Genomic DNA, 18058 nt, shown 5'->3' with positions numbered 1-18058 from the left:
GGCTTTCAGGAACAAATTTAAACTCAGTGGTGGGGTTGTTCAAGAATAGAACACATGATTCTGCTGTAAAATACTGGAAGTCAACAGTTTTGAAGGGCAAAATTGTAGCAAAATGTAATTACTAAATAGTTGCTATTGTGGATTTTTCTCTTTGGTTTTTATTTCCAGAAGACAAATGGAAAGACACGGTACAAAGACACAGTATCATACAGACTGGGAAATTTAAGTTTCTCTCAAGACATGAGATTGAAAAGGAAAAAAATTACCGCTAAGAAGTTTGCTTTCCAATATGATCCACTCCAGTCACAATTTGGGATAGAAAGCATAATTATAAGTCCAGTTGTATGCATTATGAAGAAGTGTTGCCCTATAAAGATGTGCAAGTGAAACATGCTAAACTCACTAAATCTGAAAAAATGAAGTCCAGATGTATAAAACAGTATAAGACTCAATGCACATATACTTTGAACATTCCTATTAAGATGAACTTGGAAGAGGGACGTGAACAACTTTTTTGACATGTCTGTATTTGAATATGGAAATGTGGATGTAAATATGACTCGATATAACTCAAAATTGTTCTGTTCAATCAGAAATCATAAGCCCAGTGTTTGCATTGACCTGGATTCTTTGTAGTAATGCTGGTTGCTAGTGCATACACAAGGTCAATCCTGTAAACACACTGAATCCAGCTGATTTTCTTAATTCAGTTAACTCATGATAGTAACCAAACGTTTCAGGTCAAAGGCAAAATTTACCTGAAAACAGAGTCAGACATTGCTTCAGGAAGAAGTTTATATAAATTGTAACTTAGAAGTGAGTTATTGATTGGGTTACATGGACACATACAACACTTAAGAGAATAGAAACAAAAAATGCTTACAACCATCTCCCCCTCCAGAGTCAAACTGTAATTTGCAGAGTATGTTTCCAGGAATGTTTATTTTTTCCTGACAACCTCTCTCACTTTATGTCTTGTATTCTTCTCATTCAGTTGTTGGCAGACATCCTCCTCTTGATCCCTCTTCAACAGCCTTTTTTTGCAGTTTTAATTCCAATGTGTGCCAAGTAGGACTGCAGACTTCTTGGCCCTCTCTTTGTTGTCTAAGTGTAGCTGCGGGTGCAGACTGCTGGCATTCAAACAAAAGCTCACTGTTGAGTTATTTTGCCTTTACAAATGAGAGAAAGCATCACACCTAACCTCGTGCCCTGCTTCTGTTCCTCGCCTGTGTGGATTTCAGTCGGTTAAGAAAACGTAATCATCCAGCCACGTGTCTGTCTGTAATGAGGCTCTAGATATATGATTGCTGTTGTGAAATGGTCTGCATGTATGTATGTGTCTAAACTAAAGTATCACATAACATAATAAGCACAGTAAAATGTCTGTTGGACTCATGATAATTTTAATCAATACACATATATGTATATTAATATTACTAGGATACATGTCTAACAGGATATTGTGGCAGTAGGTCTTGTGGGATTTTCAGAGGATGGATGCCACAAAGGACACAATGAAGTTTCAGTCAACATGACTTTCTCTAAATAAATGTGCATTAAAAAGCCCTGAAAAATTGTGGATTATTTATGTAGCAACTTTTTCTGTTCTTAGTGAAAGACAAGGCGAGTTTTGAATAGATGTCTGGTTAAAACGTAAGTTAGCACTTAGGGAGGGATGATCTACACAGATTTATTTTTAGACTCTGTGATCCTTTTCATCTTTTTGCAAAAAACAACAAAAAAAACAACACTTTTTCAGGACTGCTCAGTTACATAACAAATCTGATACATATCAAACTGAGTTTATCCTTTTATAGATTGACTCAATATTTCCATTACTCAGAAAAACTGTGCATTTACTTATTTTGATTGTAAATGATCAGGCTCCATTTACTGCCCACAGTATTGCAGTCACTACATTATCCACTCTTATTTATGGTGGTCACACTGAGACTGCCGAGAATCTGAGGATGAGAAATAAAAGCTGCACCACAGAGACGAGAAGGTGGAGTCCAAAAAATAATCAGCACCACACAACTATTTTTAATAGAACTCATATTAAAATATGCCACAAGATAAACATCAAGTGAGGAAAAAGATTAAAACACACTGAATAGACATGGTTGTAAAATTTGAATAACAAAATGAAACAAACAGGTTTTACCCTGAAAGCAATTGCTGCCTACTGGTTACATCAAAGCATGCAGAGTCCTCCAGGTATTTGATACTGCTTAACGTGGGCCACATGGGATTTTTTATTTGACAAATAAAACAGAAAACTACTAATTTGTGGAGAAAATAATTACTGTATCAATTTATGTAATAGTGACTGTTTTGAACTGAAGTAGAGGCTATGGACAAATAAAAAGTTTGTCTCAAAGGTTTTGAAAGACTAATTTAGGGTAGAAAATAAAGGTAAGCGTTAAGGTTAAGCACTAAGCTTCCTGTAGACAAAGGGCTGCTTTTATTTCTGTGTCAGCTCTAAATTAGGGTTCTGTCCTTCAAGACTCAGATTAAAGTTTTCACTAGTGAAGAAAATAAATAAATGGATAAAAAAAAAAAAAAACATACTTAAAAGTGAATGAAAGCACCTGTGTCAGAAATTTGGCAGCATTAACACACAAAAACAAGAAAGCACAAACAAGGAACAAAGAAAAATGGTGGGTGAGAGAAAAGGCAGCTAAATTCTGATTATTATGTTAATTGACTTAATTTGACCTCTAAACATTTAACAGCTTGCAGCAGAACTTCTACATTTATTACCTTAATGAGCAAAAGGAGACACTCATGAACTGTAAACTTGAATTTGTTTCTATTCAGTCTGTGCTAGCTAAACTAAGGGCCCGACCAAACTGCTTGGTATATTTTAACAAATTTATTTTTATTTTTAATTAAAAAAAACTAATGTTTGCTGGAAGATTGTACCTTAAAATTGTAACTGGGTGTCTTTTACAATTAGTCAATGCTTTTTTTTAGAGTACATTGCAAGCTTAATAAAAACAGAGTCATCTCAATGCAGGCCAAGTGAGGGGAAAACAAAACAAAGATAAAAATGGCCCTGTTGTGTGTGTGTGTGTGTGTGTGTTTTGTTTTTTCTTTTTGCACAGAAAGCAAAAGTGGAATGTGTTCATTTAGGCTTTGGAACTTGCAACACTGTTGGTAAAGAAAGTTAAATGCAACAGTCTTCAGCTATTAACTACCAGCAGCCAGCTCATTTTACATGCAACAGTGCTTTTACCGATTTCCTAGAAATTACTGCATATCTTATGAGTTTGCCTACAAAACAAATCCATTTTAATTTTCATATAATGTCAGAAATTGCATAGGATAGTCTGGGAATTGCTTCCTGAAATAATTTGTTTATTTAATTCAACTGAGTGAGTCGTCTAATATGTTCAAAGATGATTCAGCTGCTGCAGGAAATACTGTATAATCATTAAATGGAACTTTTTCCCTGAGGCTGCCTCTGGAAGCAAATAGCTCTTGATGATGAAAAACTTCAAGCCCCCATACACACACACACACCCACCCACACGCACAGAGGCACACAGGCAGATAAATAGCAATCCATGTGTGGAGTGTGGACAGTGCATTACCCCAGTTTTAACATTGAGCAGAGACCATTAACAGTGTTAATCTATAGATCTTATCATTATCATGAAATAGAGCTTTGCTCCCATTCTAAGAGCATAATCATAAACCATGGCATATTTTCCCTATTTAACCCGCCATTCAAAATTAAGGTCACCCTAAGCATGCTCTACTTTTTGCCAATATTAACAAAACAGAGCAGGGAAAAAAATATGACATATTTTACAAATTAGACATTACTCCAGAGAAAAAGAAAAATGACTATTGACATCAATAACTCAGAAAGGTCCCCAAGGATAACTCTATAATAATGAAGAAAAAAGAGAGATTGGAAAACAAAGACTGATGGGACAAAAAGACAGCAAACTCTATGAAACTATGGTATTGTAAAGTAAAATTGATTAGACATACATTTTAATATATGTTTTTTTTTATTTGCAAATGTTAATGGGAAAGGAGGCTTTATTAGGTGGGGTGTTAACAGCATAGCACAATAGTATAATTATTTAAAGTATAAATGCAGATTGGATGCTGTATGACAGATCATGGTGTTGGAACCCACATCCTGCTAAAATGGTAATTGTAGTACATCTTAAAGGTGTAATTATGCAGATGAGCTGCTTGAGCCTTAATTATGTTATTACAAACATTCACTAGTGATATTTGTATACATCTATTTAAACTATATTTACCATAAAAATATATTTTACTTACATTTTTAACGTAATAAGAGAAGGTAATTTTTAACGGTAGCTACCGTTTGCTTTCCAAAATGGATTAACGTACTTTTGAGAAAGTAAAACATGAGACAAACCTTAGCAGAGTAAATTAGAATACATTTGGAAGTTGTATGGTGCACATTAATATCCGTTTCTATTGAGGTTTTAACCTTTTTATTGACACAAATATACTTTTAGAGGCTTCATGTGTAGTCCTACATGTCCTCATTGCATCCACTCAGGACAGAACTGATGAGTTCAGAAATATATTTAGTTGAGAGTATGGATTTAGAAATTAAATGAAGTTACAACATAACTATAGAGTTATACAGACATTACCCTAACCGCAACCATGTTTTTAGGCATATCTACTTTTACATAGCGTAAGAAAGACACACTTCATAAAAACAAAAGCACATCTGCAACATGAACTACATCCATTAAGCACAAATAACCTGACAAAGACGGAGATGTTCCTAAACACAACACCTCTGTCCTCCACCAAGAATAAAACCATGATCCAAAAATATAATTTGTTGACTATTTTCTGTAGGATATTTACTTCAAAAGACATACTTAAAAGTGAAAGAGAAAATAATATTATTTAATATTTCATTCAAAGCTTTGTTTTCCTATTCTTTTAACACTGAGAATGTGTCAAACAGAAAAGCTTCATCTGGGGGATTTTCAGTCTTTTAAAAACAGTGATAGTACCCACATAATATTTCAGACTTATTTCTTTGTCAATCGAATACTCAAATATTCACTGAGTACTATTTACATACTGAGGAATATTCTGCTGTAGAGTGATACCCAAGTCTACAGCAGGGGTGTAAAAATGCATTTGACACATTATTAAACATTAAATGTGCTTTTGGAACATTATTAAACATCTACATCAGACAGTATGGCTTTTGATTTGAAATAGGTATACTGTCTATACATGATGTTCAAGATGTGCCTGTAATAAATCTCACACTAAATCTTTACTAAAACAGCTGGTGAATTCATGTGCTGCACAAGGTGCCCTTTTTTCCCTACTTGAGCAGCTGCCTCTCAAGATGTCTTTGCATGCCACTGATCCACAGGGTGAACTCATGTAAAGCTGTTAATATCACTTGCAGGAGGAAAACCTAAAAGCACAACAGCTCCGTCAGAAGCCACAAATCATATACCAGCCTTAGCTTGTGAAACAAAAACAAAACCTGCTTGCTAACATGAAGCTCAACTGTAACTTTAAGAAGAAGAAGAATTTCCCAGCAGGGAAATTATTTCGCAGTTACAGCACACGACAGGAGCTGCATCTGCAGGCAGCCAGCTGAGCCAGCGCCATTTTTTGAAGGAGGACATGCAGCAAAGGTCGTCGGGACCGGGAGTCGAACCCGCGACGTCCGCAGGTCTAAGGCCTCCAAATGTGGGGCGTGCTAACCACCACAGCACGCCCCAAGGAACATGCTAGACAGGTTAGCATTCACTCTCAGACAAAATGTTTAAATACATTTAAACATTTCTTAATGTATCAGTTGTCAGTTTTGAAAAAAATATATCAATCTGTTTTTATTTACAATAAAAAATGTCATGTTGAAAATGTATTCTCTTCCCAAAAAATCATTGAAGCAAGTCACTGAAGGCGTCACACCAGTCAAATCCTTACAAAACTGAACACCTTTTTGCATCTTTCCATTGGCTTCTTGAAAATTCCTATTTGAGAAGTTCAAAAGATTAGTGTGAGAGCACCAGGGCCTTGTACAATATACAAATAATAAATAATAAAATAAAATATTATTTTATTCTCAAATACCATTGCAGATAAATGTCCCAAGGGACTACATGCATACAATCATAACAATTCCATACGCAGCAAGCTTATACTCCTGTTCTAATTGTTGGACCATTAATCACAAATTTTGTGCTTTAAAGAACAAAACAATTGTTGCATAAGCTCTTATATTAAATTTGGGAATAACAAAACGTACACCAATTTAGCTCACACTATTAATTGTGATGCATACTAATCAACAGTACCCTTTTCATTTATTATGAGGCTCACTCACAATAAATTATCTCAATGAAAAACATCTAATTAGAGATTAATCCAGATAAGCTCAACAAACACTCCCACACATTCACTGATCTAAAGGCTGTGATTCTCCCCGTCATGCATGAGACGCTGCTTGCATATTCTGCACAATCCTTTACTGAGGTTAAAAATGGTCTAGTTGAAAATGTTTGCTCCATTTCTTCCTGCAGACTTTATTTTTTTGATGTGTGACAGTTAATTCTTTGAAAGTGGTGCCCCATCATGCATGTACACTGTGAATGTTTATACAAAACCCATGCTTATAGGCACAGGGTAGTATAAAAAACTGAATGTATTTACATTTTCTGAATTCAAACCTGACTTCTTAGGTGATACTTTGTGTTACTTTGAAGAAGGCAATTTGCACCTCACCTCTGGACTTAAATGAATACAACTTCATGTTTTTTGACATGTTTAATAGATTTTTGAAAATGCAAACATTACAGTTCCAGACTCTTTATTTTTTGAAGATGTTTTTATACAAGATTATTTTGGTGTGAATAGGTTTTTTTTCTGATCTTGTCAAGTTAATGTTTCCCTCTGCTTTCATCCTGGTTATAATCTGGATTCACCGACATGTGCAGGATTTTTCATTTGTTCTAAATAAAAATATCTTATTTATACATACCTGTGTCATAACCTGGACTGTATTTAAATCCATAGACCACCATTGCACAATATACTGATCGGATATAACATTATTTGTATATTGTTGATGTATGTTGATCCCTACTTTTTTGCAAAAACAGCTTTCACTTATTGAGATACTGACTCTAAAACACTTCTGAAGGTCTTATTGTACCTAGCACCAAGATCGTAGCAGCATCCTGTAGAGTTGTTTGTCAAGCACATCCTAAAGATTGTGATTAGACTGAGATCAGGGCAACTCATTGGATTCAAACTCATTGTTGTACTCCTCAAATCATTCTTGACCTATTTTTGCCCTGTGGGGGAGCGCATTGTCCTTCTGAAAGAGGCCACAGCCACCAGGGATTACTGCTTCTATTTATGGATGTACATCGTCTGTGACAGTGCTTGGGTAGGTGGTACATCTCACCTTACTATTCACATGAATGACAGAGCATGGTGCATGCCTGTGCCATGAGTTCCCCAGAAAATTATTGCACATGCACCCTGCGATCCAAGTGGTGCAGAAATAAAACATTTTTCATCAGAACAGATCACCTTCTGTTGTTCTGTTAACCAGTTCCAAATCTATAGCCTATAGACTATAGGCTATAGTACATTCCTTTGGACAGGAGTCAGGATACCATGACAGCCTGAGCTAACTAGCTGCATACACAACAAACTTGGATTCACTGTGTAGTCAGACTTTTCAATCAGAACCAGCAATAACTTTTTCAGCAATTTGAGCTACAGCAGTTATTTTCCTGGATCAAACCACATTGACCAACCTTGCACTCCTTACCTTCAAGACTTCAATTCATGACACAAGTAATTTATTTGTCACATGCTTAGTTATACATATACAACGTACAGTGAAAGGCTTTCCTTAAACAATCCTACTTCCTTTCCAAAATGACTCATTTATTTATGCTTGATCTTTTTTCTTTTTTGCATCTAGCATTAACTTGAACTCAAAATCTTCACTGGCTGCCTATATACCATGACGAGATAATCAGTGTTACCTCACCTATCAGTGCTCATAATGTTTTTATCTGATTAATATACAGGCCTGCTTAAAGTTGCTCTGTTTTTTTTCCACCTCTGCCTCTTTTAGATCACTCGTTGCTGCTGGTGCTGTCCATCACTGAAGGACAGACATGGCTAACGGCTAGCTAAATACTGGTAATTGAGCTGGAGTCTAGCAACGACCGCTTCATGGAGAGGAAAGTCATTATCCCCATTGGTTTAAACAAATGAATAAAAGAAACCGACGAAACAGAAAAGATGGCAATGAAAAAGACATGAAGGACATGTCTGTGTCATTGCATTGATAGGACAAATGCACTGAAAGAAAAGAAAAATGATGACCAGGATGAAGAAAGAAACAAACTCTTAAAACACCACATATCTACTAGATACAAAAATAGGATAATTTCATATTGTAAAGACTGTTTTTTTAATTATTCAATATTAGTAGGAAAAGCACTAAAAATATTGAAGAAAAAGTGCATTTATTTTAATATAACTTTTCTGAAGTACAACTAAAACTACCAGCAAAAACTTCAGGTGAAGTAAATTAGAAGCTACTAAAATAAAATGTGCCATAAGTTTACTCTGTTTAAGAGAGACAATGTTTATTTTCCTGCGTAATGTGTAAAAATGTTTAAAATGTGTGAAGTTCAAATGTGTGGAAATGAATCAAGTATCAACTATTGTCATGTTTTGAAGTATATCTGCCACTTTTGATGCACTTCTAATTTGAACTGAGCTCATAGTGTTCATCTCTATTAGGAGGAGTCAACTGCTGGTATATATAAATAATTTTTTTCTATTCTTTGGTTAGGGATCAACCAGAGAAGATTGAATAATCTTCTCTCTTAACTGGAAGCTAAATAATTAGCTTCCAGTTAATTATTTGACTAATTATTAGTCAAATTACTAAAAAAGCAGGTGAGGTAACAACATCAAGTCAAGTATTCAGCAAACAGAAGTGAATGAATCATCAAGCACACTGACAGAGCTGTGACTGCCCAGCATAACTTAGCCTGAATTTAAGAACACTATAATTTTAAAGGTATAAAAAGTGTGATTTACATAAAGCATTATGTTAAAACATAAAACAGATACACAACTTTAACAGGAGGATCTAAACCAATTGAGCACCATCTACAACCATCAAAACATTTAATTTACCCAAGTTATTTCAGAACAAGATGCTTTCCTTGCTGTCTCTAACTGTTTCACAGCTTGTAATTTATTTAAAATTTGCATTTGGTAGTTTCAAAAACACTTTGAAGCTTCAACAAAACCATTTATTTCTCAACCAGGTACAAACTTTGAAGCATCAATTGGTTGTAGTATTTAGAATTTTTGCATCTTTTTTTCATATTGTTAAAGTGTAACTGAGTGCAATGGCTCAATTATATAAATACGAGTAAATGCCAGTTGCAATGGTTAAAATAAAGATCACTCATAACTCCTTTGAAACTCAAACCCAGGCTCCGTTTTGTCATTGACTCTAAAGTCCTGTTTGATTTTGCACCCTGCGCACTTTATCATTCCCTCTTTTTCTTCAGTTTCAAACAATGTTTATTTAAATAAACCGACCCCATAAAACAACTGAGACATGATATTTTTATGTTCTGGCCCGTATGATTCTCATGGCCTCCAAGTGGAATATTCAAATGCCCTTTTCATGTATTCTCTGCACCCACAAATGCTTTTCGAAGCAATAGACACAGGAGGAGCTGCTTGACAAGAAGCTGTTGGGAAAAAGGAATCATTACGTGAGCTTCAGTTCTACCTCTCAGCTGTGGAGGAGGCCTTTCTTTGACAATCCACTGCCAACGAACTGCTTCCCGGTGCCATTTCCTGTTTGATCTCCCACGCGACGAGGTTGCTGGGTTTCACAGCGAGGAAGTTGATGCCTGGCTGGAACCTCACCCTACAGAGAGAAAGACAAGGAAAAGAAACAGAACAGGAGAAGAAATGGAAAGCAAGGTTAATCTAAAGTTCACATAAGCACATTATAAACAAAGGAACCGCGGTATTACAGTGACAGTTTAAAGCGGGGATTGGTTAAAAATTCAATCTGCTTTGCTTGGAGTTTCCTCGCCCTGCTTTTCGCTCTGATTTTCTTTGATCTCCAATATGTGCCAGACTTTCTTGGTATAAGACGTCTTTTAAAATTGATTCTCACAACATGAATCTGCCTCCCACGGAGCTCTTTGGTGGGAAAAGAAAAAGGTGTGACAGGAAAAAGGCAATGGAGTGACAGGAGATGCCTTATGAAAGTAAATATTTATTTTTTTACCAGAATAATGCCTGAACAGAATGAACTGAATACACTGAACTAGAGATGAGCTTATCTCTACTTATTAGGGTCAATACGTTTTTTTTGTTTGTTTTTGGTGTGTAGCTACTCCTATCAAATATTATCAGGACCTTTTAAAAGTGTTCCCATGTTAATCTACATTTACATTGTTTTATTCATCCCTTTTCGTATCTTTAATTATTACCCCTCTTACTTTATCCTTCTTTTTCTCAATTACATCATCTCCCTCTTTTTAATCTCATTTTCTTCCAAACTCATTCTCCTTATTTACCACTTTCTTTTGAAACCTCCTTGTTAAGCAGGTTTACTTTAATCTCCATGATTTTCTTCTCAAACCTTTTCTCTTCTGTATCCTGCCCTCCTGTTCCAGTTGTCCTCCTTCCACATGATTCCCTTGCTAATCTCGCTACTTTATTTTCCTTACCAGGTCTCCTCTTTCATCTATTCTTTTCTTCAACTTCTTCTTCTCCTCCTTCTCCAAGTGTCTCTTCAGTCTTTCATCCTTTCCTCTGTGACTTACTTCTTTTCCTTACCCATATGTTTCCCTTAAGTCCTGCATTTGCCCTGCCTGGACCCTTCAGTCTTGGAGGATCTTGTTGTTCATATCTCAATTTGCTTTCTTTCTTTCATTCAATCATTATTTCTTTCTAATCTGTCCTGGTGTGTTTTGCTCTATTTGCCACCTTGACAAGACCCTCCCTCAGTTTACTAACACAATTTCCAACTATGCACAGAGACACCGACTCTCTGTTTTTCCCATTAGCAGATATACAAAACAATATCATTGCTAATATAATGAAGAATAAAGTTTTTTTTTTTTTTTTTTCAAATGGGCAAAACACATAACTGAAAAAGTTCAGAATTTAGCTTTAAAATTTTCCAAGTTTGGATTTGTATGGAAAATGCAAAACAAATGCAGTAATGTTCACACTGTGCACAATGTTCATACTTATGGTAACCATACTTTTTTAAATGCCAAATCACACCTTGATGGGATTATGGTTGTAAAAAAGTTTCATTTTTATTTAAGGACAATTTTAAATTCAGGTTGAACTGCCCTGATCTAGGTCTAAAATATCAAAATAAGCAGTAAATTAGCTACTCTTTAGACCTGTTGCAAAATCCTACTACCAATAATTCCATGATTTTAGGAAAGCAATTGTTATTGCTAATGACTTTGTGTGGTCATTAAAAGGTCCATTACCACTCCAACTTAAAAACTTGGTTCTGGGTAATATTTGCAGCTTTGGCAAGAAAAAACTTAATTCTTCTCTTAAATTTACCACTTTACCAGACCTTCACCTTCTGAAATACTACTTGTTTAATGTTATGCTGCATGAAACAAGTAATATCACCAGTTATTTGTATGTGTAATCCAGGCTTTTCTTTGACTCTTGTGACAGACATGTGTGATATGTGATGGAGCAGTCCTACAAACATTCACCAACAGAATTGTAAAAGAATTGATTTAGTCCGTAGAGGAGTCCATTCTTTTTTTTTGTCAAATCAGAGTAAACGCAGAAATAGAGCTGGTCCAAGTTTGTCCAAATGACACAAAAGCTGTGAAATAGTCTATTATACGATTCACCAATGGGAAGTTGATTTTAGTATTGTGTTTTTAATGCGGTTTATAAGATCCAAATGCTACTGAAGATGGTTTTAAGATTAATAGTTTTACTTCAAAATGTTATAAAAACTCAAATTGTTATAAAAAAGATTAAGTCTGGAAAGATATGGAGTTTATAATAAAAAAATGTGTAGAAACCCTGAAAGAACATGCTATTCACCTTGCCATTCAGATGCCAACAGATGTTGTACATGTGTCATAAAAGGTTTCTAGGCGTGTACTTTTGAGTGTGTGTGTAAGTTGATTATAATCAGAATGCTTTTTTGACATAGTAGAACGTTGTGTGAAGGAATAAAAAGTTCTATGGATTTATCTTGAAATAAGATGAAAAGTTAGATGGTTCAAAAATATATTTGTTTTTTTTAAGATTTATGCTTTGGTAAAAACTGATTAAAAAATAAGAGGAGGAACAAAAAAACATTTTTGTTTTTTTTCATTGTAGCAGCACAGCTGAAAACTGCAAAAGAGTCATTTAAGTATGCAAGAGCTTTTTTATAGTTTACAGCTCGAGAATTTCCACAAACCTCTTTGGGATTGTTCCAAGACGTACATCTCTGTCTCCCAAATTCTCTCTCATTTTACCTCCCCAGCCTTTAATATTCATCCCTCTCTCTTTTCAGTTCTCTGTCCTTTGTTCATGTTTCTGTCCTCCCTATCCAACATAGAGTTTAAGAAAAATTTACATCAAAGTATAACATCAGTACAATGTGAATAAAAATGTGTATGCAAAGCAATATTCTTTAAATGGAAGACGCACTGAAAGCAATATAAATCATATACATAATTTATATGTATATAAAACAAAATACAGTAGAAAATCTAGTCATTGAAATGGGTACAGGAAAAATAAGTGCTGCGGTAGTTAAAAACGTAACAGGAACTAACTGAATATAGTCATCAGAATGTGTCCCATTTTGATCAACCTACTAAACCACATCGTGTTATTTAACTCCCATCTCCAAATCCATTAAACAGAACAAAAAAAGAGCAAGACTGGCAGTTCAAACTGCATTCTGACAGAAAACATTGCAAAATGTCTAAAAAGTCTTAAAATTAATTCAGATTCCACCAGAACAGAATCATAGTTTGCATAATCCAAATAAAAACATTGCCATTTTCATATTCGGATCTCTGAACTCTAATGAAGAAATATCTCAGATATTAGGTGTACAACAGGAGAAAATCCAGTCAGAGTTTGCAGATAACAATGCAGCGTTATCCCTTTTTAACAGTTAACAAATGGATTAAACACTTGTTAAAATGAGTAGAATATGTGAAACTAGAAAGTAGCACAGATACATTTGTAAATTTAGGTGAAAAAGTGAAAAGCATAAAGAGTAACACGACTGTCCTGCAGTCTTTGAGTCAGGTTTGAACAGTACAGTATATCCTTTAGTGTGTGTCATTCAGCAGACCAAATGATGGACAGGACTGAATCCCTAAGCTGCCTCTGTCAGATCTGTGTACAGCAAGAGAGCTTGACAAGTGTCTGAGTGTTTTTTACTCGATCAGTTTTTTGGTAATACAGGAAGACAAGTTAACTTCTCCCTGTTCTCTCTTTCTCTCCCTCTCACAGTGCCTTGTTCACCTCCCTCTGTATTTATCAGCCTCTGTTGCATTTTTCCTGACAGCAATGCTCCTCTGTCTGGGAACTGTATGATAGATTCCTAACACACTGTGGCAAATTAACAGCTCCTAGCAGCTCATATTTACAGGCATCAGTGGTTTCATTCTCAGTCACAAAATCAACATAAGAAGGAAAACATTTTTTTTGCAACAGAGAACATTAAGAAGGCTCACATTGTGCTCTGATCAGATAGTCAGTTTTTTCTGTGTTGGTCAATGAGTAGCAACTCAGACAACAAAACAATTGTCTTTATTTCAGAGCTGTACCTTGTTTATGGACACTTAAATGTTAGTTTTACATTTGAAAAAAATAGGATTTGAAAGAAGATAAGTCACCATATCTGTTTCCACTTTTTATTGTTTCTTTTTTGTTGTTCTTATAGAGTCATGCTAATTCTACAATGCAGTTAATACTTATGGAGTTTGTAATAAATATTCTTTTTTATTTTCTTGAATCAAGCCACTTCTGATCTGGAGACAATGGAAAAAAATAAAAATAAAAAAATAACAACAACAACTGGACTGTTCCTTAGTGGTCCAAAGTACATTTTTCAGATCAAATTGTTTTAGTAAAAATGTTTCCAACTCAGTAACATGAGAAAAAAATGGGCCTACAGAGACAAGTTGAATGTGGATGTTGAGATCAGTATTTAAACTGACAGGAAACCAAATAATTTGAGCAAGGACAGGAAAAAAAAGGTTAGGCTAAAATAGAAAGTTGTTCATATCAAATTATTCCTCCCAATTCTGTCCTTGAAATGCACTTCAAATACAAATTCTAGTCTAATAAAATAGTCCAGAAAAAAATTACAATTATAGGAACTAAAGAAAGAGCTTAAGTATTCACTCACACACATATTTGTTCTTCGGAGACACACAATCAGGAATCCGAAGATGATTTGAACTTATAAATGACATACATGAGTATGAATAAATAAATTCAGTGATAATTCAGTTTCTGTCAGGTAGTATGACCTGAAACTTGTGTTTTGTCTGCCGCTTTGCCTTGTCTGTCTCCCAGACTTTGAACCCTTTAGAATAAACAGCTGACATCTTGTTTTTGTGCCAGTTACTGTTTTAATAGACAACCTTCAGCACTAGACTGATAATCAGAGGTTCATGGTAAATACTCCTCTTACTTTATCCATATGCACTATATTATAAGAATCCCTTGACTTCACAATAAAGTAAAAAAAAATAAAAAATCCTACTGTATGGCAAACTCAAATACTCGAGTAAATCTCTCATCAAACCATAAATCCTTATTGCCTTAAAACTCTGTTTAAAGCCTTTGGGCTTAAAGAGGCCCAAAGGCTCTTGCAGATTCTTGCAGAGTCTATTCTTGCAGAGAGACTCTGCAAGAATAACTGAAAAGGCTTAGTAAGAAAATCAAGTCATTTGAATCATTTCACAAGTTGGTAAACACATTTACAGGTAAAACAGCATGGTTAAAGCTCTGTACGTTAATTTTTCTAATCACTAAACGCAAGATTGAAACCAATAATGTTATGTACTAAATTTGTTTTGTGGGGATATTTCTACATTCTAGTTTTAATGTGGATTTAAAATGATGTAAACATACTAATGCTCTATCCACAATAATGTAAAAACTATCAGTGAAATTAATTGTTCTACATTATTATATATGTCTATCTCTATAAATTAATATGCCAACAACAGAATAATTTAGATAACAGATGCATACTATACTTCTTTAGAAGTAAAATTTCTATTTTCAGTTTATCTCGGTCTGAATTTTCTTTTTCATATTCCTTTCCTCTATTCTTTAATTTGCCTTGGTCCAAAACTTTCTGTTTACACATTATGACTGATTATTAATTGGTCCAAACTCCAAGTTCAGCACAGACTAACACTTTATTAGCACTTTATGAATAACAATTCTTTTTTTCATATGGCCTTCTCTGCAAATGACTAAGACCTTGGATTCATAACAAGTAAGAGCGGAAAAAGAAAAATATTAATGATCAAACCATTTCTAATGTTGAGTTATTTAAAAATTAACCTTTGCTGCTAAAAGGGTTTAAAACAGATTTACCATTATTCAGCCCTCATTCTAGTTGGGTTTATCTGTTCAACCATTCAATGACATGAACAGGTAAATCATACTATAACGATTTCAAGCATAACAAAAAGATAAAGTGAAAAAGACTTTCCATTCATGAAGTTTTGTAATCTTTACACACAACTTATTTTGCCTTAGTTCTCTTTTCTTGCTTCTGTCACAGCTAGTGACATAAACCAGTAAAGATGTTCTACCATTTCTTACCTGAAGGATTAACGTCAATATTGTCTATATAGCTTCAATATTTGCATAATGTTCTACATTTCTCACTTTAACTGAACACAAACATTTTTTTCTGAAAATACATAAGTACATTGTAATATGTTCATACAGCTTTCTCAATAGTTTAGCAACCTTGAAGTCTCTCTTTTCAGTGACAAACTGCAGAACAAACATTTTCAGAAATTTCTGCTGGCTCAGAAAATACTATATATAATTTAAGGTGATGAAATGTGATAAAAGCTCAGAGGTGGCAACATCTAAATATAACTGAATGAAAACAAGAAATATGATTCCGCATAAAAAATGTTCATTATTTCACTTATTAAAAAGATGTCAGGAATGCCCAATAATTAGATTACCGCAATTGATGACAATTCCTAACTTAAAGTGATGGCTGAGGCTAGAGTAACAGAAAAGGCAAGACAAAAGCAGACTGATCAAATTCAACAAAACAGCAGCTTAGTCCTCAGCACACCCAGCAGAAGCTACCTTCACTCAACACGAGTGGCATTTAAATGAGTCAACTGTCAAATCATTAAATCTTGTTTTCAGCTTTTCCTGGTTTTTGAAAGACAGAAGGAAAACAATCTGTTGTTGTGATCAGGACAGTGTAAGTCTCAGGGTTACTTTTTCATGTGACAAGCTGTCAAGACAATACAAAAGCTGGAAAAAGTGTTTTTTATGTTATGTTTAACAAATCTTTTGAAAAATTATGCGGGTAAATCAAACATAATTTTGCATTTCTGAATACTGTTACATAAAATTTGTTAAATCAAATTGGGTTTGCATTTAAAATACTAGTAAAGACTTAAAATTCATTTGTGTTAAAATATTTTCTCCTAGTTTATGCATACAGACCAAAAAGAAACAGATTTTTGTATCTAGAAACATTACAAGGTAATTTAGGCGTCATTGTCCTTGTATTACATGCCATTCAAATGTTATTACATTTTGTTTTACTTTGATTTGGACTCCTTCCTTTTTCCTTTTAAACTTTATCGTTTCCTTTTTTCAATTCACTTTCTGCTTGAGTTTGAAATGATTTCTGCCTATTTCCAAACATTCCTCTTCAAATAAATATATCAGAGAAAAAAAAAAGACTAAACTTAAATTGTACTTCTTGATTAGGTTTGAAAAAGAATAACAAATGTGCAATCATTAGTTACCATGCATTTTTTTTGAGAAGTTTGAAAAGAAAAAAACAATAAAAAAGCTGATCTGTTGTTGAAGACCATTTCCCTGAAAATCTAAAAGGTCAACAAAATAGGAAAAAAAAATTTTTTTTGGAAGAGACTTAACACAGCATCACTGGAAAGACTTTAATTGTATGGTTTCTTTTTTTTTGAAAACACAACTTAAAAGAGAAGGTTAAATTTTTTAAATGAGGTTGCAAAGAGTACTTGTGATCTTTGCATAGTGAAAACAAAACATTGTTAGTTTGGATAATTAGGGAGAGGTTCTCATTTGAGTCTCAAGCTCCATTACAGAAACCCTTTTAAGGGCAAATTTCTGCCTTATAAATAATTTAAAGTTTAAAAATGTTACATGACAAGTCCAGTTAATATTTCTCCGATATATTTTCCCACTTAAACTGTGTTCTCTTTGTATCTTTGAGCACTTTTGACCCGGTGTTTCTGTGTTTTTCCTGTGTCTGATTTTGTCTTTTAGCTGGTCACAGCTCATGGTCACTCATACTGACCCTGTTTCTGCTGGAGCTCTCCGTCTGTCAAAGTATTGTGTTTCATTTTTACTGTCACCACTTTTCTGCTCAGTAGATCAAATTCGGTGAAAAATTATCTGCAGAAGCCTAGTCGGTTGCATTGAGTCAACCATATGAGAAAATGCCTTTTGTTGCAATTTAGTATAGTTGGGATCAAATTGAACCATATCTGTATCCGAATATGATCAAAACTGAATTAGTTTTGAATGAGTTAGGACCAAATTGGCTTCTAAATAATTGTACATAAATTGGAACTCATTGTCTTGTAAAGCGCCTTTGTTTGTCAACTTTTGTTTTAAAATTAAGATGAATGTTTACAAAAAAACACAAGCAATTCAAGATCAGACTCTCTCAATGCATCTCTTCTTTAAAAACTTTAACCCTTGGAAACACCAAACTAAACTCTACTGGGACACGAGAGAAGGTTTG

At 34.3% G+C, this 18058-nt stretch overlaps 1 protein-coding gene across 1 annotated transcript in view; it reads right to left on the bottom strand.

The window, feature by feature from the left end:
- Positions 1-18058, bottom strand: part of LOC116729583 (transmembrane protein 132B) — a 250503-nt gene that overhangs the window by 105680 nt on the left and 126765 nt on the right. The window contains exon 4 of the mRNA XM_032578227.1: positions 9821-9961. Coding sequence (XP_032434118.1) covers positions 9821-9961 — 141 coding nt within the window. The remainder of the gene's footprint in view (positions 1-9820; positions 9962-18058) is intronic.

The sequence above is a fragment of the Xiphophorus hellerii genome, chromosome 12 (assembly GCF_003331165.1).
Source record: "Xiphophorus hellerii strain 12219 chromosome 12, Xiphophorus_hellerii-4.1, whole genome shotgun sequence".
NCBI lineage: Eukaryota > Metazoa > Chordata > Actinopteri > Cyprinodontiformes > Poeciliidae > Xiphophorus > Xiphophorus hellerii.
The sequence above is the reverse complement of the archived record's forward strand: the minus strand, read 5'-3'. Positions and strand labels throughout refer to the sequence as shown.